The 24,330-nt window shown below is 38.0% G+C and overlaps 1 protein-coding gene and 1 long non-coding RNA gene across 11 annotated transcripts in view; one reads left to right on the top strand and one right to left on the bottom strand.

The window, feature by feature from the left end:
* Positions 1-24,330, bottom strand: part of EFCAB7 (EF-hand calcium binding domain 7) — a 58,554-nt gene that overhangs the window by 20,695 nt on the left and 13,529 nt on the right. For 3 of the 10 annotated variants that reach the window (XR_014157787.1, XR_014157790.1, XR_014157792.1), the window contains 12 exons: positions 22,705-22,900; positions 21,710-21,834; positions 18,186-18,327; positions 17,620-17,729; positions 16,297-16,448; positions 15,985-16,118; positions 11,820-11,968; positions 10,123-10,332; positions 7,840-7,947; positions 6,322-6,406; positions 3,843-4,214; positions 785-860 (listed from right to left, as the gene is read on the bottom strand). Coding sequence is in view for 2 of the 10 variants with exons in the window: in XM_081867185.1 (XP_081723311.1) it covers positions 6,332-6,406; positions 7,840-7,947; positions 10,123-10,332; positions 11,820-11,968; positions 15,985-16,118; positions 16,297-16,448; positions 17,620-17,729; positions 18,186-18,327; positions 21,710-21,834; positions 22,705-22,900 (1,401 nt within the window). In the remaining 8 variants the exon portion in view is untranslated. Of the gene's footprint in view, positions 1-784; positions 861-2,412; positions 2,479-2,899; positions 4,247-5,770; positions 6,407-7,839; positions 7,948-10,122; positions 10,333-11,819; positions 11,969-15,984; positions 16,119-16,296; positions 16,449-17,619; positions 17,730-18,185; positions 18,328-21,709; positions 21,835-22,704; positions 22,901-24,330 lie in introns of those variants that run through there. The other 7 variants (XR_014157786.1, XR_014157788.1, XR_014157785.1 and 4 more) reach the window with 7 other exon arrangements.
* LOC309344677 overlaps positions 1-24,330 on the top strand; it is a 44,679-nt gene that overhangs the window by 17,402 nt on the left and 2,947 nt on the right. The window lies entirely within an intron of this gene.

Genomic DNA, 24,330 nt, shown 5'->3' with positions numbered 1-24,330 from the left:
GCAAAAAGGCTCCCAGAATGTAATATAAATATAGATATAAATATAAATAATAAGACAATCCTTGTCCCTTAGGAAAAAAATGCACAATATAAATGGAAAAACAATTGGGATGGAAGAGGGGAAATAAGCCATTTTCATAATGGCTACTATTGGTAATGGAATGCTGCACTAAACAGACTTTAGTCTGACCCTGCAGAGCCAAGTCATATGCTCTTATGGTGATGCTCAATTGTGTGTAGTTTCTCCAGTTTACTTAGTTTACGAAATGTAGCCACAGATGTAGCCTTCTGTGATGGAAGACTAAGTTGAGTGTGTGAGACAGGGGCTGCTTAACCCTTCCCCCCCCCCCGATATTTCTCACAATCTTCTCCAGCTGTTTTACCTTGCAATGGGGGGGGGTTATGGTTAGACAAAAAGAAACATGTACCTGTATTTTTGCCCCTCTGGATGAGAGGGAAGAAAGGAGTTTTGTAAGGAACAATTTTAGCAGGGGTGACCCCTCTCCTTATTTGGCAGCTGACACTTTGGCAAATGCATTTTATAAAAGAAGAAACTCAGAGAATAAATACTTGGAATAATAACTTCCCCAAATGTGGGTGTTTTTAGACAATTGACACCTGGGAAAGGTGTTTAATAGTCCTTAGAAGTCTGTGTGTGTCTGCCTAAGCCCTTAGACATTACTTCATGCTCTCACATATGAAACATCTGGTTTGTGCAAAGTGAATGACTGCTTTAATCTAGCTTCAAATAGGCAAGTATTAGAAGAAGAAGAAACTCCACTTACTGTTTGGATAAAGGTCAGAGTTGCCTCATCTGAAGTCATGTAGAGACCTCTTGCAAGTTCTGCATGATGCTGTAACCTGCGGGGTGTGGCGCATGAGGATGGAGTTTGGAATTATCTAGCAAAGCATTTATGCATATTGTCATAATTTTATAAAAGTCTTTTTTTAAAAAAAAACAACTTAATACCATCACCGCTTAAAATTAAATAATTCAGCATCCTACAAACCAAAGTATAAGCATGGTTTTGCAAATCCTATTTGACTTTCATGAAGCTTTATTTTACTTTAGAACAACAAAAAGCAGTTCTCATTATTTTGCTCTTAAAAATTAGCTTACCAGAGGCTGATGCTTTCAGCTACAGTACAGGGAGGCCCACACTGGCAAGCCCTCTGAAAACAAGAATTCTGCCTTGTCTTTGGGTTATATAGATGGTAACTACCAACAATTGTGCTAGATCATGTAGCCTTACTTTATGACGGAAGAGACGTACTTGTTTGGCTTTTTCAGTCCAATATAAAAAGGGAGATGGAAAAATCCATGAATAGTTTGGTTAGATAATGGTCTGGTAACACCAAGGTCACAGGATTGATTCCCATATGGGACAGCAGCATATTCCTGCATTGCAAGGGATTGGACTCGATGATCCTCAGGGTCCCTTCCAGCTCTACAGTTCTAAGATTCTGTGTGCACCGCCATAGACACCATGCATGGCAATATTTGGTAAATGGATGCCTTTATTCATGAGCAGCAAAAGGGATCAGTAGATGTTTGGTGATGGAAAAAATTGCATACACACAAAATCACACTATGCTTGCCCTGATGGAACAATTGCCAAGATTCTTAAGGTATACTGGTACAAGGAAATTTAGGACTTTAAAAATCAGTACCTTGATTTATTATTTTTACTTATCTCTCTATACTTTAGAGGCCTTCCTTATACATGGTTCATTTATTATTCCTTGTTTAAACATGTTGTTTTAGCTTCTCTGTTTAAAAATTACTTTCCAAACATGAAGTTTTCATTAGTTCTACAGTTTCTTCTATATATATATATATACACACACAAACATATATATGATAACAGTTTTAGACAGACTTAAGCAGGCAGTTTCTGCACTCGACCAAGCATGGTTTAAATTTCATAACTGACATTTACTTGCCTAGTATCCTGTTACGGCATAAGAAGCTAGTCTACAAAAGTGACTGTGATATAAATATAGCTTTTCAAGACTTCTTGCACTTTCTTAGACAAGGTCATATAAATCTGATCTCTTATTTAAATTATAAGCCTGTTTTTAGTAGGCAGTTGTAACATTTCCTCATAGGCGTTTCGAAACTTTTTCAATTCTCCCTTTTGAAATGTGAAAACCAGAACTGTACACAGTACTCCAAGTGCGGTTGCACCAAAGATATGTATTGGCTCAGTTTTTCTCAATTCTTTATCTAATTAACCCTGACATGGTAATCATTTTTTCCATAGGTGTCATACATTGTGTTGCCATTTTCATGGAACTATCCACCACTGCTCCTAGCCAGTAACTGCCAGTTCAAAGCTTGAAAACATATACATCAAATTAGGATTTTTTTACCCCAATGTACATCACTTTATACTTGATTACATTCACTCACATTGGCTATTTTGATGCTCATTCATCCAGTTTGGAAGGCTGCTTCTGGAGCTCCTTTCTGTTCTTACTGTCATAAACAATTTGGGATCGTCAGCAAACTTTGCTACCTTATTGCTCATTCCTAACTCTTAGCCATTTATAAACAAGTTTAAAAACAGCAATCCAAATAATGATCCTATTCTTATATCCCTTCTTTGTAAGAACTCTCCATTTATTCCTACTCTCTGCTTCCTGTTCTGTAGACACTTACTGGTTCCTAACAGGACCTGTTATTTCCCCTAACTGCTTATGAGTCTTTAATGGACATTGATGCACCAGATAAGCTCAGTATAAACTTAATATTGGATTTGTCTTCCCCATAGCAATGGTCACAACTTTGGAGGAGAAGCCATTGCATGAAATTCTTTAAGTTTAACATCAGGCGGGGGGTGCAGTGGTGCATCAACGCCACCACAGAACAGTGCAATAAGAGGGTACCCCTTAGAGGAGTCTTCAGTGGCTTGGGAGGGTCAACCGTGTAGACCTGTGTCTTGGGGAGGACCCATTAATCCTAGTCTTGACTCTATCATGTTCCTTCCCTCCACCAGCCCTCCAATGCCTAAGCCAAATCCAACCTACACCGGGAATCAATAAAGTTGTGGCCTAATTTTAAATTCCAGAACATTGTCCTGTCCAGTTTGTTCAGGGCCACTGCATCAACTGAAATGCCCTCTGTGCACCAGATAAGCTCAATATAAAATTAATATGGCCATTATCTCGGTCGCACTGTTTTCTTCCATCAGTCGATGGACAATATGGCGAAGAAGAAAAGACCCTGTATCCACAGGGTGGACATGGTCTTTGAATCCTCTTTGAAATGCCCTCTGTGCACCAGATAAGCTCAATATAAACTTAAAATTGGATTGTGGTGTAAGCTGACAGCCCTTGCTTGAATCAGTATCTGAGCAAGCAAACAGCAGAGCAGTGGGAGCTGAAAGTGTTGGCAGCAGGGGTGCCAACTTGAATAACATATGGGGCGGGTAGGTAAGCCCTGCCCTGCATAATAGAACACATGACGCAGTACACACACACCATTATTATTTCCCCTGCATCTGATGTCAAGTGGATGCAGCTTGGCAGAAATAGTCTTATGGGCTAAATTGGGGCTGAGGAGCCTAATTAGATCTGCAGCTGGAAATTCCTCACCCCTGGCAAAATGACTTGCTAGCGATAGGGGTAGCAATGTGTAAACTTCCTGTTGGTTATTAGGAGGTTATTGGTTTGTTTTAGTTTTATTATATATTTTGTATTCTCATTTTCTGTTGTGAACCATCCTGGGATCTTTGAATGAAGGGTGGGATAGTACACACACACCCCATACAATATCTACTGGATATGTTCAGTGTGTTATCATCTCAAAGATCTCTAAAAGGTTAGTTAGACAAGACTTACCCCTTGCAGAACCCATGCTGTTTCTCCTTCAGCAAGACTTATTCTTCCATATGCTTGGCAATCCTAGCTATAACAATGCTTTCCACCAGTTTTCCCATTAATTTCTCTCATGGATGGATGCCCTATGGATCAGCTGATTTGGCAGTTTTTATTTCATCAATAAAGTCTAGAATTTCATCTCTTGTCACCACAGTTTATTTCAGTTCCCAAGATTCCATTCCTTAGAAAGTTAGCTAAAGCACAGGGATCTCTTACATCGTTTGCATTCAAGATTGAATTCTTTGTATCTATGCAATCTCCTTTTCCTCCTTTAGCATGTCTTTGACTCCTTTGTCATCCAACAGTTGAACCGCCTCTCTAGCTGCTTTCCTCCTTTAATGTGTTCAATATTATTTATTGTTGATCTTTTTTAAAAAAATATATTTTTATTAAACAATTTCAACATAACAAATTATCAGTCCAAATAGTCAATTACATTATTTGCCCCCTTTTTCCTCCCCATCCCTCCCACTCCCCCCCCACCAAGGACTTCCATCAGCTCCCCTCTGATTTCTTTGCACATATTGCTCTCTGCATGTTATAAAATTGTACATATCCTTGCCTTATCTATCATGTGTTCAACTAATAAATTTGTGAATGTTTATTCAAAACCTGCCATGGAGTCCAGATCATTTTGTTGTCTTTTTAGGTAATTTGTAAAATTATTTATTGTTGATCTTAATGCTTTAATGATGTGCTCCTTGAATTATTAATTTGCATCTTGGATTGTCTGCCTGATACTTTTTTCCTGTGTGTGTGTGTGTGTGTGTGGCAAAGTTTGCATTCCTGCATTCCTATATTACTCTTGGGCCCAGTATTGCCACCCTCAGGAATTCCATGAAGGAGTCTGCCCTATGGGGATTTCTAGTTTGCTTGACTCAAAATCACTGAGGTACAGAGCAACACCACCTCCAGTGTGCCCTTCCCTATCCACTGTATAGTGTTCGCATCTCATACCATGCCTGCCACATTTCCATTGTGCTCTCTGTATTCCTTGCTCTCCTTTAAAACCAAGCACTCCAGTCCACCCATCTTTATTCTATCCAATCTCTAGCATGAGCATATAAACACCTATGCCAGCTCTCTTTTTCCAAATGCCTCTGGCACATGCCTTTCACCTTATGGCATTTGGTATCATCCTCTCACATTTTGACAATCAAACATTTTCACCCACATCTCTTAGGGATGTTTTATCCTGAGCCAATACTTCTCAGCTCCTGTTGGCTTTCCCCAATCAGTTCAAAAGCCACTTTGCTACTTCTTTAGTTTAAGCACCAACAGTCTGGTCCCACCCTGAATGGAGGTACTCTTTAGAATGGAGGGGAAGAACTGATAAAAGTGCACACAGCCTGGTTTATTACAGCTCAGGTGAGCAAGCTTATGCCAGTTTACAATTCTCATACCCCAAATGGGTTAAACTCAGTTTCTTTACTTGGTCTTAACACTCCACCTCCCAATCCAATTTAGAGCAAGGATTAGAGCTTGGAAAATGCAACTTCATATGTGTGTGTGTGTGCGTGTGTGTGTGTGTGTGTGTGTGTGTATTCCACATATTAAGACTGTCATAAAAACAGTCATGCTAAATATTGCTTATTGTTGTATTAATTCTCACCACCCAAAGCCAGAACAAATAAAATATTTTCACATTGCTCCCAAAAGATGGCAAACTCAGGTTTTGGCTACTCTTCAGAAATTTAAGTTAATTTTTGTGGATGAGCCATTGCAAATATTGCTCTGTAAATTCATTCTATGTACTCCTCACATGCTTGCCATATCTTAGACATTGTGATATGATGGGTTAATATTTAAAATATCATGGATTTTAGCTATCAAGGACTCTGTAGGTCAAGTCCATCACCTGCAGGAAGGATAGCACAGACAATGGATGCTACAAACAATGCACTGATTGTATTATTCACAAGGCTGAGAATGAGGTGGACCTGCTCATAATTGAACAGGGGCAGTTTTTGCAGAGTCTTCATGACCAGTTGTACACAAACATGCAGCAATAGTACAGGTTTAAGATTATGAATGCATGATTGACCATTTCAGACCCAAATCCCAGATAAAAGGCCATAGCCAGCTTCACAATCACAGAAAGCTGCAGTTTTGAAAGTGGAGCGAAGAAACTTTGATGTGAGGCATCATCTTCATATTGCACTCTGATGTTTGTCTTTATGCACAGAAATGTCTAGGAATATTAGAACGTGTTTTTTGGATCAGGCCCCTCTGTTAAGTCCCCTGCTTATGTATGAAACTGTACAGAAAGGCAAAGGCTGAAGATTTGTGATAGATTCTTGAAAATATAACCACAATAATCCAAAATGAGGAACAGATTCTTGGTTTTAAAAATGATGAGATAAATTAAGCCATCCATGTATCAACGTGTAGTGCAAGATTGAATCTTTTCTACAAGGACCAAGAGAATGCCATTTCCTACCTATGATAGCTTAAGGCAAGATAGAATAAACACAACTGTATATCCATTCTTCTTGCTCATTCTGTGGCATCACATGCTGACAGACCTGCATACAAAAAGCAGAAAAAGGAAATAACAATTTCAAGAGAAAAATGATTTATATTGTGCAAGGACTATGGAAAGTGTTGATAGTTACCTAGCATATATTAACACACACGCCCCATTTATTTTTCTTGATTTGAATGTTTATCCCACACTTCCCCTGTAACTAGTTATAGAATTGCATCTATGTTTTGACTTTTGTAAATACGCTAGAGGTTTACCTCTAGAATTCTACATAATTACCATATTTTTGAGGAAGCATTGGGAACTGCTGGGGGGAGAAGGAAATCAGCAAAAATCACCCCCATCCCTCCATTAGTGACACTTTCAACTAGAGCAAAAGCACAAGGAGGACCAAGTGGATTCCACCCACTGAAGATTACTGGCCAAGCATCCTTACCTCCATTATTACACATTGTGAAAACCCTGATCTACTATTGTGAAAAGCCTAGATTTTTGGATAATAAAATGCATGAAAAACATAACTGTTCTACAATATGTGACAAGCCATTCAAAATATACCTCTGCAGCTGCAATCTGTGAAATGGCGGGCTGTGCACTGCATGCTGCCTCAATGCTCATATGCATGTATTTAAGTGGATGTGCACTATGGGTAATATGCATTCGTTCCCACAAAGTGACTGAACTCTAGTGACTCCGTGAAGGGAGCGAAAGTCTGAAAAATGACAAGTCTGGCAACTTGTGCTAACAAAATTTCAAAAAGGGAACCCTCAAGGCAAAAACAGGGAAAATACTTATCAAGCATTCACCAAAAACTCAGTACTATACCTGGGAACTAGTAACAGCTGGGTCATATGTAATAGGGGAACAGAACAGAAAAAGGCACAGGCATGGACACTAGAGGCAGTTTCTCCATCAGCTGTTCTTGTACCAAAACATCCACATTTAGAGAACAGTTTGGGGGTTTACTTTGGAGAGCTGTTCACTGGGGAAAACACTGAAAACTGTTATTGTGAGATCCATGTGTATAACTTTGGATCTAAGATGTCGTGAAATGAAGTTTATCCTGTACTTGAAAGCATTGTGCAAACTTGTAGAATAGGAAAACAAATCTATCAACAGCATGAAATAAATACTGTACATATTTGGCTATGATGGATGCCAATACTCAGCCATGGACACAAAACGTATTTTCAAAGTCTATCATGTTGTCTAGATTTTCCTAAAAATTGACTTTTCTTCTTTTCACGTGTTCAAGTCTGCAAGAAAATGTTTTTAAAGAACAGGACATAAATGGTTGTGTATAACGTTTTGTTTACAGTGTATTACTGCACAGCTTTAAACAGCATCGGTTTTGTCCCTGGTTTGTTTGTGGTATTGTTTTATTACATTTTTCAGGCTGTTGTAAGCTGCCCTTTGGACCCTGACAGGTGAAAAGGCAGAATATACATATCTTAAATAAATAGATGCAATTACCATCATGGAGTTGGATGCTACTTCAATGGCAAAAGTGTTGAGTCCTCTATTACTGACACAGTTTCTACTTTGCTCATTGTTGAGGTGAATTACTGTTTTGCTTTCAGACTGTTAAGAGAAAAGCAACTTTAGCATAAACACATTTAGAACAGTATTAATCCATGGGATTAATATTAATGACACTACAAGTAAAAGAAAGACCATTAAGAAATTATCTAAATACTGTCCATTGAAAAGATCATAAACCTAGTATTAGCTATGGGAGTTCTGCTTTTAACTCAAGCTATACAGGGCAGTGATTTTCAACCCCCTTGAAGCCCAGGGCCCATCTTTAAATTCAACCAGCAATATCAGATTGACTTATTTTTGTTTCGCTTCTTAAACATTGTGTATGGCTTTTTATGTCCCTATCCCTAGCCTTTAAAAACCCAGTAAGAAAAATAAAATAGTGGTTTTGACAGTGGTTTGTTCCAGTTGTGTCATGGTCTATCACCGGCAGTTCAGTACTGCCAAAGGCTGGTTTGGGAGTTGACTGTCCAAGGAGATCATGAATGTTTGTGAATGTCATTATTGTGTCTATAGGTCAATAATTCTCAGGCTCCAGGGCTTATTAATGGGCATCTGTGTATTTTTAGGTGTTTTGAAGGGATAGAAACTCACTGCAACAGCTTGAGGAAAGCAAAATTGAACTTTAAATTAAAAGTTGCTTGGTTCCTCAGTAGTGCTGTGGCTGAAACAGAAATACCCAGGCATTAAACCATGTCATGCAGGGCAACCTGCATGGTGGTCATAATGGCCCTGACTAACCAACAAGCATTATTATTATCATCACTATTGTTTGTTACATTTATTTCCCACCTTCCCTCCAAGGAGCTGAGGACAGCATACATGGTTATCTCCCACTCCATTTTCTACATATGTTCTTCACATCAACAGATTTAAAATAAAAAATGGACCAGATTTATAGCCTAAGGTGAGATTGTTGGCAACTAAGTGGTTAAAGCTGTTGTAGAGGGAAATATAGACAAGAGGACCTTTGTTATTTGGACTACTCAGGTTTAAATGGATTGCCATTTGGTATAGCATGTTTTAGTAAACAAAGTGCTTAGAAATATTTTATTATGGTAAGCATATTTTATCGTACACACAAGGTCCTTAAAGTTCATTTGTAAAGAACACTACAGAAAGTTTGGTCTATTTGCTTTTCTCTGTTACTGAGCTAATGTGATATTGATTAGCCTGGATAAATAATTAAGTATAGAGTACACTGAAGACTAGCTGTTTGCTATTTTCCTTTTTTATTTCTTAATATTTCATTGCTTATTTGGAATGGAATTTGTCGGCAATAAAGTGTTTCACTAATATGGATACTGAATATATGAAAACTTGTAATGAGTTGAAATAAACCTAGTAAAGATAAATTGCAAAATATACAGTGAAAATGCCCAATATACTAACTTTTCTAGTTCCTGAATATATACACATAAATCAGGAAGGAGAAATGAAGAGTGTTCATTAGGCTGATTCACATGATCCATTTGATCCTTAAATTCAAACCGGTTCCCTTTCTTTGCTGAAAACCTAGTATAAATCTGGATATGGTGAACTGGTCATTAGGCAGGCTCCCCACTACCCAAGTCCAGGTTGACAGCATGCTGACAACAATCATCAAAGGGGAAAGCCTATCACAGGTTTGCTGACAATCTAGGCTAGAAGTGGGGAACTTACCCTGCATCCTGCCCAACTTTGAGATGTAGCTGGGGTCAATCACCTGACAACATTAAGATGTCAGGCAACCACTTGAGAAGAGATCACCTATGAAATCAATTTACAAGTGGTTTCAATAACAAGCTGTTCTGCAAAGGGACTTCCAATTGATGCCTCTCTGGGCCCATCAGCTGACTGGAGCTGATTAGTAAACAGGCAAGAACACCCAATTGGCTCCACTGGAGTGCCCATGCAGCTCTGACCTTGCCATCGCCCTGCCCTACCTTTATCCTGTAAACAGCAGTGACATAGTCAGGAAGGCAGCAACATAGCACTGTCCCACTGAGCCAGTCACACCTCATTTCCTGGCTTTGCTTGGTCAGAATTTTCTGCTTACTGCATGTCAGGCTTCAACGTGAGAGTCCAGCTCAAGTCATTGACAACAAAGACCCTGAACTAGAAGGGTTAGATTGGTCCCGGTCTGACTGTGATAAGTCAATGGTAAAAATACAAAAAGAATTTGTAAGGAAATGCTTATGTAAGGGCTGTTCCTGTTATATATATTTCATACAATACCTTGTTTCCAATAACAGATGTGATCCGTGTATCACTTTTATAAGTGTAAATAACTATATTTTCACTGGCATCCATCGGCTTAGCGTCTCCTTTATTAGCCACACTCATACAAATGGCTGTCTTAAGTTGCTCACCACCTGCTTCCAGACAAACAGGTTGAATCCTGGGTTTGCATTTTTCTGCATAGACGCGAATGGAAAAGGGGCATGCCTATAAAGAGAGGGGGGGCAGTTGTTATATCTATCATTGTAGATATCATATTTTGATCTATTCAATGAAACCAAATTTAAATTTTTGGGTAGGGGAATCTGCAAATGACCTTAGACCTGTTCTATTTGATGACCTAAAACTTCAAGATCGGCACAACAATTGGTTTTAAAAGCCTTGAATGCTCCTTCCCTGGTTAGTATAAGCTATGATTGTGACAATGCTATATAATGCTCCACTACAGTTAATGTTAACAATGGAGCAGGGAGCAGCCTGCTGTGCTCCCCTCATGACTGAAATGGACCTTTATCTTACTTCCAAGCTATAATTGGGAACTCCTTATCCTTACATGGCCATGGACAATATCTGAAGAGGTAGCATATGCATATGCATGCCAGAGAATATTCTGAGCTTCAATTTTTGCTTCATCTGAAAAGCTGCTTTGCCTCTTTGGCCAAAGGAACTGCTGCAGCAAGATACAACCACCACCAATTGCCAGCTGCACTGTTTTTGGATTCCATTCCATATTGTCAGTCTCATTAGTTCCTTTTACCCGCTGGACTGGAGAAAGTTTTGGATACTTTCAAAATGTCTTCAATAGGGACAAATGTAAGGTTCTACAATTAGGCTGGAATAACCACCTGCACAAATATAAGATGGGGGACATTTGGCTTGCCAGTAGTACTTGTGAAATGGGTCGAAGGGTCTTAATAGACCACAAGCTTAACATGAGTCAACAGTGTAATGCAGCAACAAAGAAAGCTAATGCTATTCTAGATTGCATCAACAGAAGCATAGTGTTTTGATCAAGGGAAATAATAGTAAACTCTATTCTGCCTTGGTCAGATTACACCTGGAATACGGTGTCCAGCTCTGGGTGCCACAACTGAAGAAGGATTGACAAGCTGGAACTTGCGCAAAGGAGGGTGACTAAGCGTTTGAAAATCAAGCCTTTTGAGGGCCAGCTGAGGGAGTTTCAGGGAGCCTAGGAAAGGGAAGCTGAGATGAGATATGATAACCATCTTCAAATATCCAAAGGGCTATCACATGGAAGATGGAGCAAGCTTGTTTTCTCCTGCTTCAGAGGGTAGGACCTGAACCGATGGCTTCAAGTGTTACAAGAAAGGAGATTCTGAGTAAACATCAGAAAGAACTTTCTGACAGCAAAAGTTGTTCCACAGTGGAAGGGACCCCCTCGGAAGTTGGTGAACTCTCCTTCATTGGTGGTTTTTAAAGCAGAGTTTGGAGGGGCACCTGTCATGGATGCTTTAGCTGAGATTCCTTCATTGCAGGATGTTGGACTAGATGACCCTTGGGGTCCCTCCCAACTCTACAATTCTATGGTTCTATGATAACATGCAAAACTTGAAGAACATGCTTACATTACGACTTTGTAACTGGTTCAACTTAAGATCAGCTTAATGCAGCAAAAACATTACAATTGCACATTGTGCCTACTTCCCCCTCACCTTGCCCAACATTTATCATACCTCAGTCAGTTCCAATGCTTTGTTGTAGCCCATTGACTGCAAAGTCATCCAGAGGCTGCTAAGATCCCTGTCTTGTTGACTGGCTTCCATGAGATTCAGATCCATAAATCCCTGTCTTGTGAGTTCATTGTTCTTCATATCAAAATTCTCTATTTAGTAAGAAAACATAAGGCAAATATTTTCGCGGGCTACAGTGGAAACGATCAAAATTGCCTGTATTCAGGAAAAACAAACATTGGATTCCATCCCTTGGCCCTTCCGATCCCTCTTTTCCTTTTGTTGTTTGCCACCCTTGCTCCTCTCTTCCTTCCTTTCTTCACATTGTCGCCTACTGTAAGCTCCTTTAGGCAGGCCTGTGTCCTTTTGATTTGTGAAACTCTGTGAAGAACCGGCACTTTGATGGCAATGTTTGCATCAGCGGTGGAGAACCTATGGCCCTCCTAATATCATCCCCAGCCGTCAAGGAAATAATAAGGGAAGACAGGAGCTGTCATATATACCAGATTTCCCAGCCCTGGTATATATGTCAGTAATTATAAAGGTTTGATTTTGCATCCTTGTGTTTCAGAAAATTTGTTATGAAATGTATACATGACAAAGTTATTTATTTGGCTTCACTGAAAACTCAACATGCAAGAAATGACAAATAAAATGAGTTTCTCTTGAAATTATTTGAGGCAGTGGGTGGAGTTTTATCAGCAAATCAATAAAAACCTTGGCTACAAATTGTGGTTCGTTGTATAGTCTCTTATGGCTTTCTTCTTCCCAGGGCAAGCAGGGAAGAGCAAATTGGCCAAGATGGGCACATTCATGGTAAACTATTAACTATTATATACTGTGATGCATGAAAGAGGCTACAGTAATGGCCAATCCCCATTTTTGGAATCAGCAACCTAGATCAGTGGTAACCTCAATTTCTTCAGCGACAAGAATAAACACAATATTGGGCTTTTAAATCAGTGGAAGACAAGGTATTGGAAAGTAAATGAATACTGTATATAAACAATGTCTACAGTCTTCTGCAGTGTATAATTGTGGAGGGGAAACCAGGTGGTAATCCTTGGTATGAGAATTGGATTGATACAAGAATGCCACTAGTTATATCTATGAAATGACCATTCACTTTCATCACAGAGAGGCTTTTATGTTATGGATGCTGTGAGCTCATATCTTAGATAAGTTTGATTTTTGAAAAGTAATATGGTTCCAATAATATTCAGCAAATTCTTCTAGCGAATTCTTGCTAGAAAACCAGGTCATCAAGCAAATACAAAATTAAAATGTTCTTAAAGCACAGAATATTTAAAAATGGATTTCTCATCTTCATTACAATGCTAATTCTTTACTATGTATTATTTAAAAGAGATTACCAAATGAATAAATCTAAGGGTTCAGGTGCTATTATAAACTGCTTGAACTTTGTTCTCAAGATTTATGAGGTTCATCTGAACCCTCCAGCTGATTAATTGCCAAGTAATCTATTCACAGCTTTTGCTGTTGCTTCCTTTTGACGGGCCGACTAATGTCTTCTAAGTATTGTTGCTGTGTTTGTTCCAGAAAATGTAAGAATTAATGAGGAAGGGATATACATTCCCTTGTTCTCTGACTTGTGTCCCCTACTCTCAAATATATAAGAAACCAAATGCACAAAATGCAAAGCCAAAGCTGAGAACTTTATGTCTGCCCAAAGGCTTGGGCATGTCCAGTGAGATTTTTATAATTCCCTTCTTTGAGCAACAGATTTTGAGATCTTCATGGAAGTCCCCTCAATTTCAATTTCCCTTGGGCATATGGAATTAGTCACATGGTCCTTTGGACTGAAGCCATCATATAAAGGATGTCTGAATTTGTGCTCCTTAATGAAAACATAAAAAGCTCTAAAGATTTTACAGAGTAATATGAAACAGGATCTGTCAAATGCTGAATATTTTAGCCGGAATTAACAAAGCACCGCAGCCTTTAAAATGTCTGTTTAAGCTGTTGCAAGACTACTGGTACACCTCATTAATTCCAGTTTCTATCTGGTGCTGTAATAATAATGAAGTTTCTCATAAGCATTAATGAATTTACCTTCATATCATCCATGTGCAAGATCATTTATTCTTAGCATACAATTCCTAATTTGTGATACTGAAGGCCAAATAAGAAGTGACAATAAATTGAACTATGTTTGTGGATTAGGAATAGTTGAATGCTTAGATGAAAGTCTCAGAAGGCATGCACGGTCATAGTTTTATCAAATGTATTTACAATCTAAAAATTCAAAGCTGAGAACATACAGCACTCTGGATGAGTAAGGGCTAATTCAATTCTCTTCCATGTCAGGAAATGCAATTCCTGCCATGCATGAACTCATTACGCACTTCCCAACATTAAGGAGAATGAGGTAGCATGCATTTGTGCACACATGCTGAACAGACATAGTTTTCAATGCGGTTACGTGAACCTCCTGAAGTTTTATTTGCAATGAAATATATCTACATATACAGGAACATTTATGCAGCCAGATTTTTCCAAAGGTGTGAACACGTTATAAAACTTTTTTTTAAAATGCAGTTGACATGAATGAATGAATGATTATTATGATGACCAAGCAGCCAGCATAACATGGGCCCTTTCATGCAAACACAAATCTATTCTGCCTCCCTTCCCCCTTTGAGTGCCAATATCTCAATATTCTTTTTTATGTAATAGAACCTGTATAGCTCATTTGGTTAGAGCACAGGGCTGCTAATGCCAAGGTTGCAGGTTCGATTCCTACATGGGACAGCTGCATTGCAGAGGGTCCCTTCAAACTCTACAATTCTATGATTTTTCCACCCATTTTCTTTCTAAAAGTGGAAGATGCTTCAGCTGGATTTCAAAACATGGTGGACACTAGTAGCAGGACATTCATATGGAGGAGGATGGTAGGTTATATGAACTCTCATTTTAACATGGAAAGTGCTGCCTGTATACCAGTCTAGAAATAATTTAAAATAAAACAAGCTTTACAAAATAATGCAGGAAATGTGCTGGGAAGTATTTTGGTGAAGTCATGGACGTTAATCAATTGGTGCCTGTGACACAAAACCATATTTCTCCAGAGTCTGGAGTGGTGGCACAACAGATTTGACTCTTACCTTTGTACAGGAGACTACATTCCAGCCATGCAAAAGTAAGATTATATTCTCTCTCTCTCTCTCTCTCTCTCTCTCTCTCTCTCTCCATTCATACAAGCAAGGGGCATCATCACAATTCAAGCCAAACAACAACTGTTGAGGAGGGTGCAAAACAAAGTCAGTAAGGGGGTGTGATCTATGAAGGAAGCAAGGTCTGAGGAGTCTGAGGGCCACATTTGGTCCCTGGGCCTGTGCTTTTCTACTCCTGTTCTGCACTGTAGAATATGTGCAGGAAAACATCACATTTTCCCATTAACAAAATATTGCTGCTTGAATGCTGGGGAAATGAAAAAGAAACATTACCTTAGGGCAAAGACATTTAGATCCCCTGCAACAAATGAATAACAACTGTACATTTACTGTGCAATAAAATGACCATCTGGAATGCCCCCCACAACTGACATGAGACTTACTGAAGCTGCAAGAGTAGAAGCCATGAGGAGATAAAGCAGTGGAGGGTTTGCCCCCTTTTTTGTTATTCTCCAACATAACCCCCTATTAGGGACATCTTACAGTCTGACCTCAGGCAAGAGCAAAATAAAGCAAAAGGAAATGGGAGAGCTAGCAGGGAGACTGAAAATGACAGTCAGGGGACTGAAGGAGCTGCCTTTGATATTACAGAGATGCACGCTAAAAGAAGAAAGAGGAAAAAAATGAATTTATGAAGTAATAGAAAGACCTCGTAACAACAGCACAAAGCAATAAGGGAGGGGGGAGATGACAAAGCAATATATGTCACACAGAGCTTAAGATGCTGAATTCTATGGTATATTTTCATTAGAAAAATAACGTTGCCCGTGAATACACCCAAACTACATTAACAGTTAGCGAACTATATTGTTCCTTCCATGTAGCCTCATGCTAATGAACTGTGAATCTATGTAATCAGCATTTCTATTTAATCATATGATTATCTGAATAATATTGCCAAAGGCATTCAGATAGATGACGCTGCATTTGGGCATAGAGAGGTTAAATTTGCATATAGATAATTTCAGTGTTACCTTTGCATATGGCCCAAGCTTCTTCATCACACTTTTCTCCACTAGTTCTCATTTCAAAGAAGTTGTTCTCTTCTAGGCTGAGAAAGCCATTCCCATCCAAATCAATCATTTCAAATATTTCTGATAAGGCTGCTCTGAAAGGTTGAAGAGAAAAAGCAGCTCAACAGATTGTCTGCTTCCTTCATTTCATCCCTTGGACTCACTCATCAGTTCATTTCAGAAGACTGATTTCTTTGGGAGACAATTTTTTCAGCAACATATTTTTGTTAAAATTTGAAGAGCCTAAATTTCACAAAAGCTGGCCTGCCTTACCGGAACTCTTTGGTAGCTGTGAATTCTCCATCTCCATGTACAAGTTTGGCTTCTCTTCTAATTTGCTTTTTTGATTTTCTGAATCTACAGCCTGTGGTGAAAGGAATTACCCAATAGACACCACCTTCAAGTTCGCCTCTCCAACCAAAAACCTACCAGAAAGGAAAAAAATAGATGCAGGATGTTTTAGATTTCTGACCACCATCATTCTTTCTCCTCATACAAGCCCAACAAGTATTTGAGTTCATATCTTGTAGACCTGTCCCACATGTAGATCACATAGATTAAAAAAGGAACTAGAGATAATAAAGTAAGAGCCAATGAAGTGCACCGAATTGAGTTCTGGACTCAGAAAGGAGAAGCCTGTGCTCAAAAGCTCACACAGCATTGCTTCACCCTTTACGAGGCAACCTGGGTACAAAAGTATTTGCTGTAATAAGTGCATAAAATGTGGAGGAGAGCTGCACATTCCCACTCTCTATAAAGCAGATTGGAATGCAGTGGATTTGGGCCCAGTTCCCTGACGTGTTTTCTGGAAGTGAGCATATTTTCATGTAAACAAACAAACAAATTTATTTTATTTTATATGTTTATGTACCATTATATACTTAATGCTTAAGATAGTCTCTAAGTGGTTTACAAAGCAACAAATACAATATGTAAAACCTCGAAAACAGTGTGAGCATGGGGACTCTCTCTCACCAATTGTAGTTTTTCAAACACTGGAGAAGCAGGTTCAGAGCTAACTTTCAATGAGAAAATTATGTGTGGCCTTAGGATTAAACTCTATACTCTGGCAGTCCTTGTACTCCTGCAACTACTTTTTGTAAACAAAAGGATGTGGCCAGTCCAAATGTTTTTGAATCCTATCCTTAAAGTCACATATTGTTTGACCTCGATGAAAAGGGGTAATAATGGCATTATATCACATACAAAACAGAGTACGCCAAATGTGGGGAACACTGCAATGGCCCTCCAAAAGAAATGCTATACTGAGGGAAGACATCAGCACTCTGCACCAGAAGTGGGTTACATATGTATACATACAGTCTTCTCAGGCCTAACCAACATAAGTAACTTTTTAAAGGGATTCTTCAGATTTTGGCTTTTATCATCTGTTCACAGGGGAAATATTTGGAAAGTATATAATTAACTGTGTATTAATTCTGTTAGGAATAATATTACGTTTCCTTGACTACTTCATTGATAATTTAGCTATTTTCTCAATTGCAAAGCACAAAGTACCAGCCATTTATAGATATCATCATTATTAATATGCTACATATATAAAGTCAGTAAAGGTAACTTAAAAATGTCTATGACCTCTTTATTTCGTAGCTCAGTGAAGCCGACAAGCTGTATGTTTTCTTCAGTTTCATTTTCTTTGAGTATGTACAAAGCTGTGTCCACCACTAACCAAGGAGAGGGTTTTCCTGTCAAAAAGCAAGCAAAATTATACTAATAGTCAAAGATCTGTCATTAACTGAGTGATGCAGCTGAATACAGTGGTACCAAAAGAATCCATCGTGTTTTGCCCATTATCATTGTAAGGTCTCACATGCAGTGAAAACAGTTGTCATGAATGTTTGTGATTGAATGCATGTTTGCAGCATACAATCAATCAATCAATCAATCAATCAATCAATCAATCTTTATTGTGGTCAAAGACCAGAAAGCTGCTGCTATTGCTGTTAACAGCAGCAACATATGCCGCAGATATTAACATTTATGTTTTTGGGTTTTTTTTAAAATGCTAGAACTAAGAATTTGCAACCCTGCAATGGTTACATTTTATCTTGGGCTGCTCCGTTAATCCTTTGTGCAGTTCTATTACAGGGACATCTCCCAGTTTTCAACCCCTAGTTTTTTTTAAAAAAAGGTATTCCTACCTTCCATTTGGCGAAGGTTCACAGGATTAATGGTAATGCATACTGTAGATCTCTGAGATAAAAACAACTTATATTTATGACTAATTATCTCTCCATTTTCCTCTAAGAAGAAGCATCCTTTGGACTGTGCCTGTTGCCATTCCTAGAGACAAATCAAATAATTAATTAATATAAAAGAAGTTACTTAATTCCTTGTAAGGCAGTGACTTTGCTAGTCACTCCTACCATCTGTTGGCCAAGCGGTTCTTTAAGTCTTAAAAGGTTAGTGTCCGATCTTTTGAAGGTTTATTTTCCAAACCTTATTTACTGCATAATTCTTTGGATAATTGGAAACTGGAACATTCCCCTTCAGAAAATTTGCTTGCGACAACAACGTATCTTAGAACAGTACTGCTTAGAACTTGTGACAACAACGTAACTTAGAACAGTACTGCTAACAACAGCAATAATAACACTTATAAATTATATGGCACTTGGAGTGTTGAGAGTATGCTATGTACATCATCTCAGTCATCCCTATAACAACGCTTTAAGGTTTCCAGTTTTATCCCACATCATAGACGGGGTTGTTGCAGAGGATGAGAAAACAGTAACTTGCTAGGGCAACCTTGTAAATTCTTAGCTAAGACAATGTTTCAATCAGGGACATCTCACTATTCACTCTTGTTGAGACTGCACTATATTGACTCCTAATATTTAAATACCAGAGTGGATTTGTATGTCTCAAATAACAGAAAAATTCAGCTGCAATAATTCTGCAGAAAACATTGTCTATGTTGTGGAAAGGATTGAAAAACTCAGAAAAAAACCCTAACTCTAGCCTGTTATGCTTCTGAAGAGCATAAGGTGGTGCTACAGACCCTGTATCTACTTGTAAACCAAGATAATATAGCATTCTTCAAACTGATATTTGCACATTGTATGGCTCATTTCAATTTGCAGTGCAGAGTGTGACATGGGAAAGAATGAAATGTTGAATAATAAGGAACATCCACACTCTGAAAACTAAGATTAAATGCTGAAAGTGTATTAGAGAAATGGCCATGGCTTTTTAGCTTTGGGCACAATCAAATAAAATAAACTGCCATTCATTTTGCCTAAAATTCCCCATATATAGTCCAATGAATTGAACAAGGCTTGCTGCAAGCCTACTTACAGTTACTTTGGAGTAGGACTTGATACCATGTATGGGATAAAGCTGCATGATGCCACTGTGTTTGTTTAAGCATAGAATGGCTTTTTCTACATGCCTTGCTAATTGACACCGCAGATTTAAATCATAGGAATGGTTATACTGGAAAAAGTATACTTGTCTATGCCTAAATCCAAGAGAAAAGTTAACCCAAGTCAAGTGACAAATCATAAATGATGGCATCTACTGCTGTTTGCAATGAATTCTGGCATGGAATTCACCAAGTTTTCTGGTTTACAATATTTCAGATGGATTTTGCTTTTTTACATATTCTTCTACATTTATTTCACAACAGCCTATTCCTACATTCACTAGAACACTTACCATATAAGGGGGTCACAGGTTATATTGCTCTTTTATATCATATTATTACGGAGTTGCCTATCTTCAGTACAGGACAGTTGACTAAGATGGATATTTTTGCAAATATGCTCAACTTTATATAGCATAACTGCTCAACTTTATATAGCATAACTGGAAGGGCTCTCCTACGAATGCTTTGCTGTTATTCTTATGTGGTAGACTGGAGGCAGGGTGGGGTTATAAGCATATAGATGAATGTTCCTTGTAATTTATCAAGCTTTCCCAATTTTCAGGGATGTCTGCAATTAGAAACTGCAATGGCTTGGAAATTTATCATATATTATTGATTTTTTTGATTTGCCACATAACCTATGGATGCTGCAATAACCAGTGTAAAGTAGACATACAAGTGTTATTTGGGTTTCAGCTTTCTGCTGCACCTTGTGATGGGAAAGGAAATTCATATATATCTCCTATTTGAAGCTGGGGACCACACAGTTCCCCATATGCGGCAAGAGTCTGCTTTTCTTCTTTGTGTATTACATGTAGTGGGAAAACAGTTGAAGTGGAACTGGTACCTAATGGTTTGAGGTAATTGTAGTGCTCAGAAAAATACTGGAAAATATCCAGACACCTCAGCTGATCCTGTCCTTTCTAGAAGTGCCCACCTGTTAGGAAACCAAACCTTGTTTCGGAATACTCCTGTTCCACCTGCAAAAACACCTCATGCACAAATAGCTATCAGCAGAATACTATTAAGAGATACACAATGGGGTGCAAGTCAAAAGAACAACGATGAACTTTTATTAGCAAAAATTTAATAGAAACCTACTCAGAACACTAAACTCATCTTTGGGAACTTCACTATTTAAGCAGGCAGTGGATCACTCTTGTGATGACCAAACTGATCATTCGCTAACAGCTTAGAAAGCTAGTTTTCATTACCATCTAATAGGTTGTTGAAACTGAACCAATTACAACTAGTAGAAAACTACTGTATGTGTTTTTATAACCAACAACATATCATCTTTGAACATACTGGAATTACAGGCTAAATTGCATAGGGGTTTGGATACCTAAACACACAGAAAAAAATCCTTGGAGAGGATGCTTTTAAATTTTAATATAGAACAAATGTCACTGTCTAGCAATGTTAAAGATATAAAGGACTTCAGAGTTCAATAACAAATACAGAGTTGTTATTTGAAACAAAAATGTAACTCAAGAGAACAATCAGTTCAGTCTTCTAGCTGCAGTTATATTATGTGGTCATAACCATTTGTTCTCCCTTACACAGAGGTCTCAAGGTGCACATTTTTAATGTATCTTAGCAGTTTCCAGTTAATGTTTTATATTTCTCTAGCTATTATTTTCTGCTGAAAGAAAACTAGTAAAGGTTGAATCAGGAAAGGGAAAACAAAGGGAAAAGATCAATATTAACACTCTACAAATATTGACTTAGCAAAGTGACTTTGTTGTCTTTCTCCCTTAGGAATGGTTATTGAATGAATGACTTATTTAAAAGAAATTACTTGTAAAACTTATTAGTCTAAATAACAGTCAATATTTTCAGGCTACAGTGTATATTTACCAATTAATGTCTTCTGATCTGGGTACGTTTGAAGATATTTATTTCCAATTACCTTGCCTATAGAGGGTTGTGATATATAATCTTTCAGGCTACTTAAGCATTTAAAGTACTAATAAATTATTCAATTTTGCATTTCTCAAACAGTCATTAACAATTTTATCCAAGAGTGCTTTCCTTTATAGAAAAACATGTTTTGTTCTAGCAAACCTTCACACCTGAAAAATGATCCTAAATAACGGGATGTCAGCAAAACCAACATTATATAAAAATGTTTATAGTGTTTTGCAACCACAAATCTCTGTGTGCTGTGTTGCTGCCCTTGACAAGCAGTTAATAAAACATAAGCTATAAAAGAGAGAAAAAATGCTTTCTATTTAAAATGCAATGCCTATACCTGGTGAGGGGGAGCAAGAGTCAAACTAAATTAATGAAGTCTACCTTTGCAGCATTTGCCTCAATGAGCTTCGAATGTTTGTTGCTGCTGGCACCCATACTGATAGTGGAAGAAACAGATGCTATGCAACTTGGAGCTGAGGAACACTGTGAAGAAGTCTTGCAGTGACCTACAATTGCAGAGTTTTATTTATAGCACCTTATTTATGAATATTTACATTCATCAAGTGAGAAAATAGATACAGAATGATAAATATACCTTATAGTAGTTAATCTGGTCTGGTAAACTGATTTGTGTTTTGCTGGGCCAGTATATGCACTGGAAAAATTTGGTATCTGCTTTGATTTGCACTGAACCTGCCAAGTCTACTGGTAATGAATCTCCAACCCAGCAGCTGCCAAGTGATATTTGCACTAAAAGATTAGAGAATCTATCAAATCTATTAATTCAAACATTAAATAACCCATATCACAAAGTTGGTGTCATATAATACTGTGCTAAATCTTATCAGGGTAAGGAGAAATTTAAATTGTAAACTACCCTTTTATTAAATAGAGTGGACATTCTGCCAGCTTTCAGTGAACCAGCCACTCATAATGCAGGAAAAGTTCATTTGCCAAAACACAACATATGGAAGATCTCTGGTCCAAGGTTTGCTCTTAGCTTATTTGGAAAAAAACAAACTGCAAGTAAGGTTCAGAAGACATGAAAGCCAAAGTGTAGCTTGCTTCTTCTGTGGCATTGCAACAGCAGCAGAAGAGTGCTATTGGGATATGCTGTGTGAATGGGGTCACTCAAACATTAATCAGCTAATGCTAGAGAAAGAAAAATGCTGAAATGAGGGATGTAGCAAAACTTCTTCTGAGCCTAGCGCTTTGGAAATACCAGAGAGACATTTCTACCATTGATAAAGCAAATATTTTTAGTGAAATAAATGAACACACATTCAAAAAAGAGGAAAAAATCTATATCCAAGGTGTCATGCAGAGGGGAAATGACACTCTATGAAGTAGAGCTTTCTTGTTTGAAAAATTATTACCTCTTTTTAGCATTGGTTTGGATTCTGTTTTCCTTGCAGTTTTTGGTATTGTTTTTGATATTAGTGATGGAGCCAGTTCTGATGAAGTCTCAAGTTGACTTCCAAACTGCTGACGCTTCAGTTTACTGTCAACCTCCAGTTTCTCTAGTGCGTTCTTCAGACATTGCTCATTGGTTGTCATATACAATTTACAAAACTGTAAACAAAACACACACACACCTTGGTCTCTTAAGTATTTTAGAAGGAAAATAAACAAAGGCACTACTAAGCAAGAAATAGATCAACAGATAAAAAATATTTCTTCTGTTAGTACAATCCTCATCTTCCTTTCATGAATCAAATTGACCACTCTCCAGTGGCACAATAAAATGGAGACATGATTCAATGAGGAGATCATACAACTGAGAGAAAATAAAAATGAAAGGTACCCAAAGATAAGATTTATATTGTCTACCAGACATATTTGTGGACAGACTGGCTTTTTATGTCTAATTTTAAATGAAGGAGTTTTCTTTTCTTTTCTATGAGTCTGGATGGGAAACTTTAATGAACAACATAGTCATTTCAGATAAGGTAAACTCCAAGATTAACAAACTCCAGATAACATAAAATTAACAGTTGCATTTTTTAAAAGAACATTGCTTTAGCTATGGCCAGAAAGATAGTATTGTGATAGTTGACACTGCATACTCGGGAAAGTATTTGGAAAGAACAGCCTTTAATCAACACTTATTTTACACATATACATTCTTTAACCTATTTTTCTTTGTTAAAAAAGGGATGTTCTTCTATATTCACTGTGAACTCTTATGAGAAAAAGACATTGTCAATATAGCTTGATGGGATACTACTCCTGTTCTGACACTCTCTACACTGCTTCTATTTTTAAGTATTAAGCTTGATGTCTGCCATAAATATATAGTTGTATATAGGGTTGTGTCCAAAGGTTTATGTTTGCAAGCAGAACTGAATTCTGCTCACACAATGGGATATTACCTGCCTCTCCTCCCCCTGCAGTCTTCAAAATCTGCTTTGGAGGACTGGGGGGACCCTGCAGAGCAGATCTGGGGTGTGAGTGAAGTTTGCGGGGAGGAGAGGGATGACTTACTGCATGAGCACAAGTCTGCCAGTGCAAGTTTGGATTTCACTGATACATGTATGATCTAGCTAAGATCCTTGCATTGCAGGGAGTTAGACTAGATGACCCTTGGGGTCCCTTCCAATTCTATATTTCTATTATTCTAATACACTCAGGCTGACAGTGACTCTCCCTTTAGTAAAAAGCTTCTTCATTTCTAGCATATTAAAAGAGTGTCACATGACAGAAATGACTGCATATTCAGAGAAGCTCTTCCATTTGCACAAGTTCCTTCTCAAGAGATTCTTATAGCCGACTAGAGTTTCCATGCTACAGCATGTATCTTCCTTATTTATCATGGTTGTCATACTATAACACAACCTCTGATGTACTGTGGTGCCTCACTGTGAGACGTCTTACACTCCCTTGCCAAGCAGCACATTGAATAGCACCAATACATTTTCTCCCTCCACTCCTGGTACTTTGCATCCAAGACACAGTGTGTGATAAGATATTTATAAGTACTAGCTACATTACCATATTAATAA

Source organism: Podarcis erhardii, assembly GCF_964252035.2.
Source record: "Podarcis erhardii genome assembly, chromosome: 6".
Lineage (NCBI taxonomy): Eukaryota > Metazoa > Chordata > Lepidosauria > Squamata > Lacertidae > Podarcis > Podarcis erhardii.
This window is presented reverse-complemented; position numbering and strand designations above follow the sequence as displayed.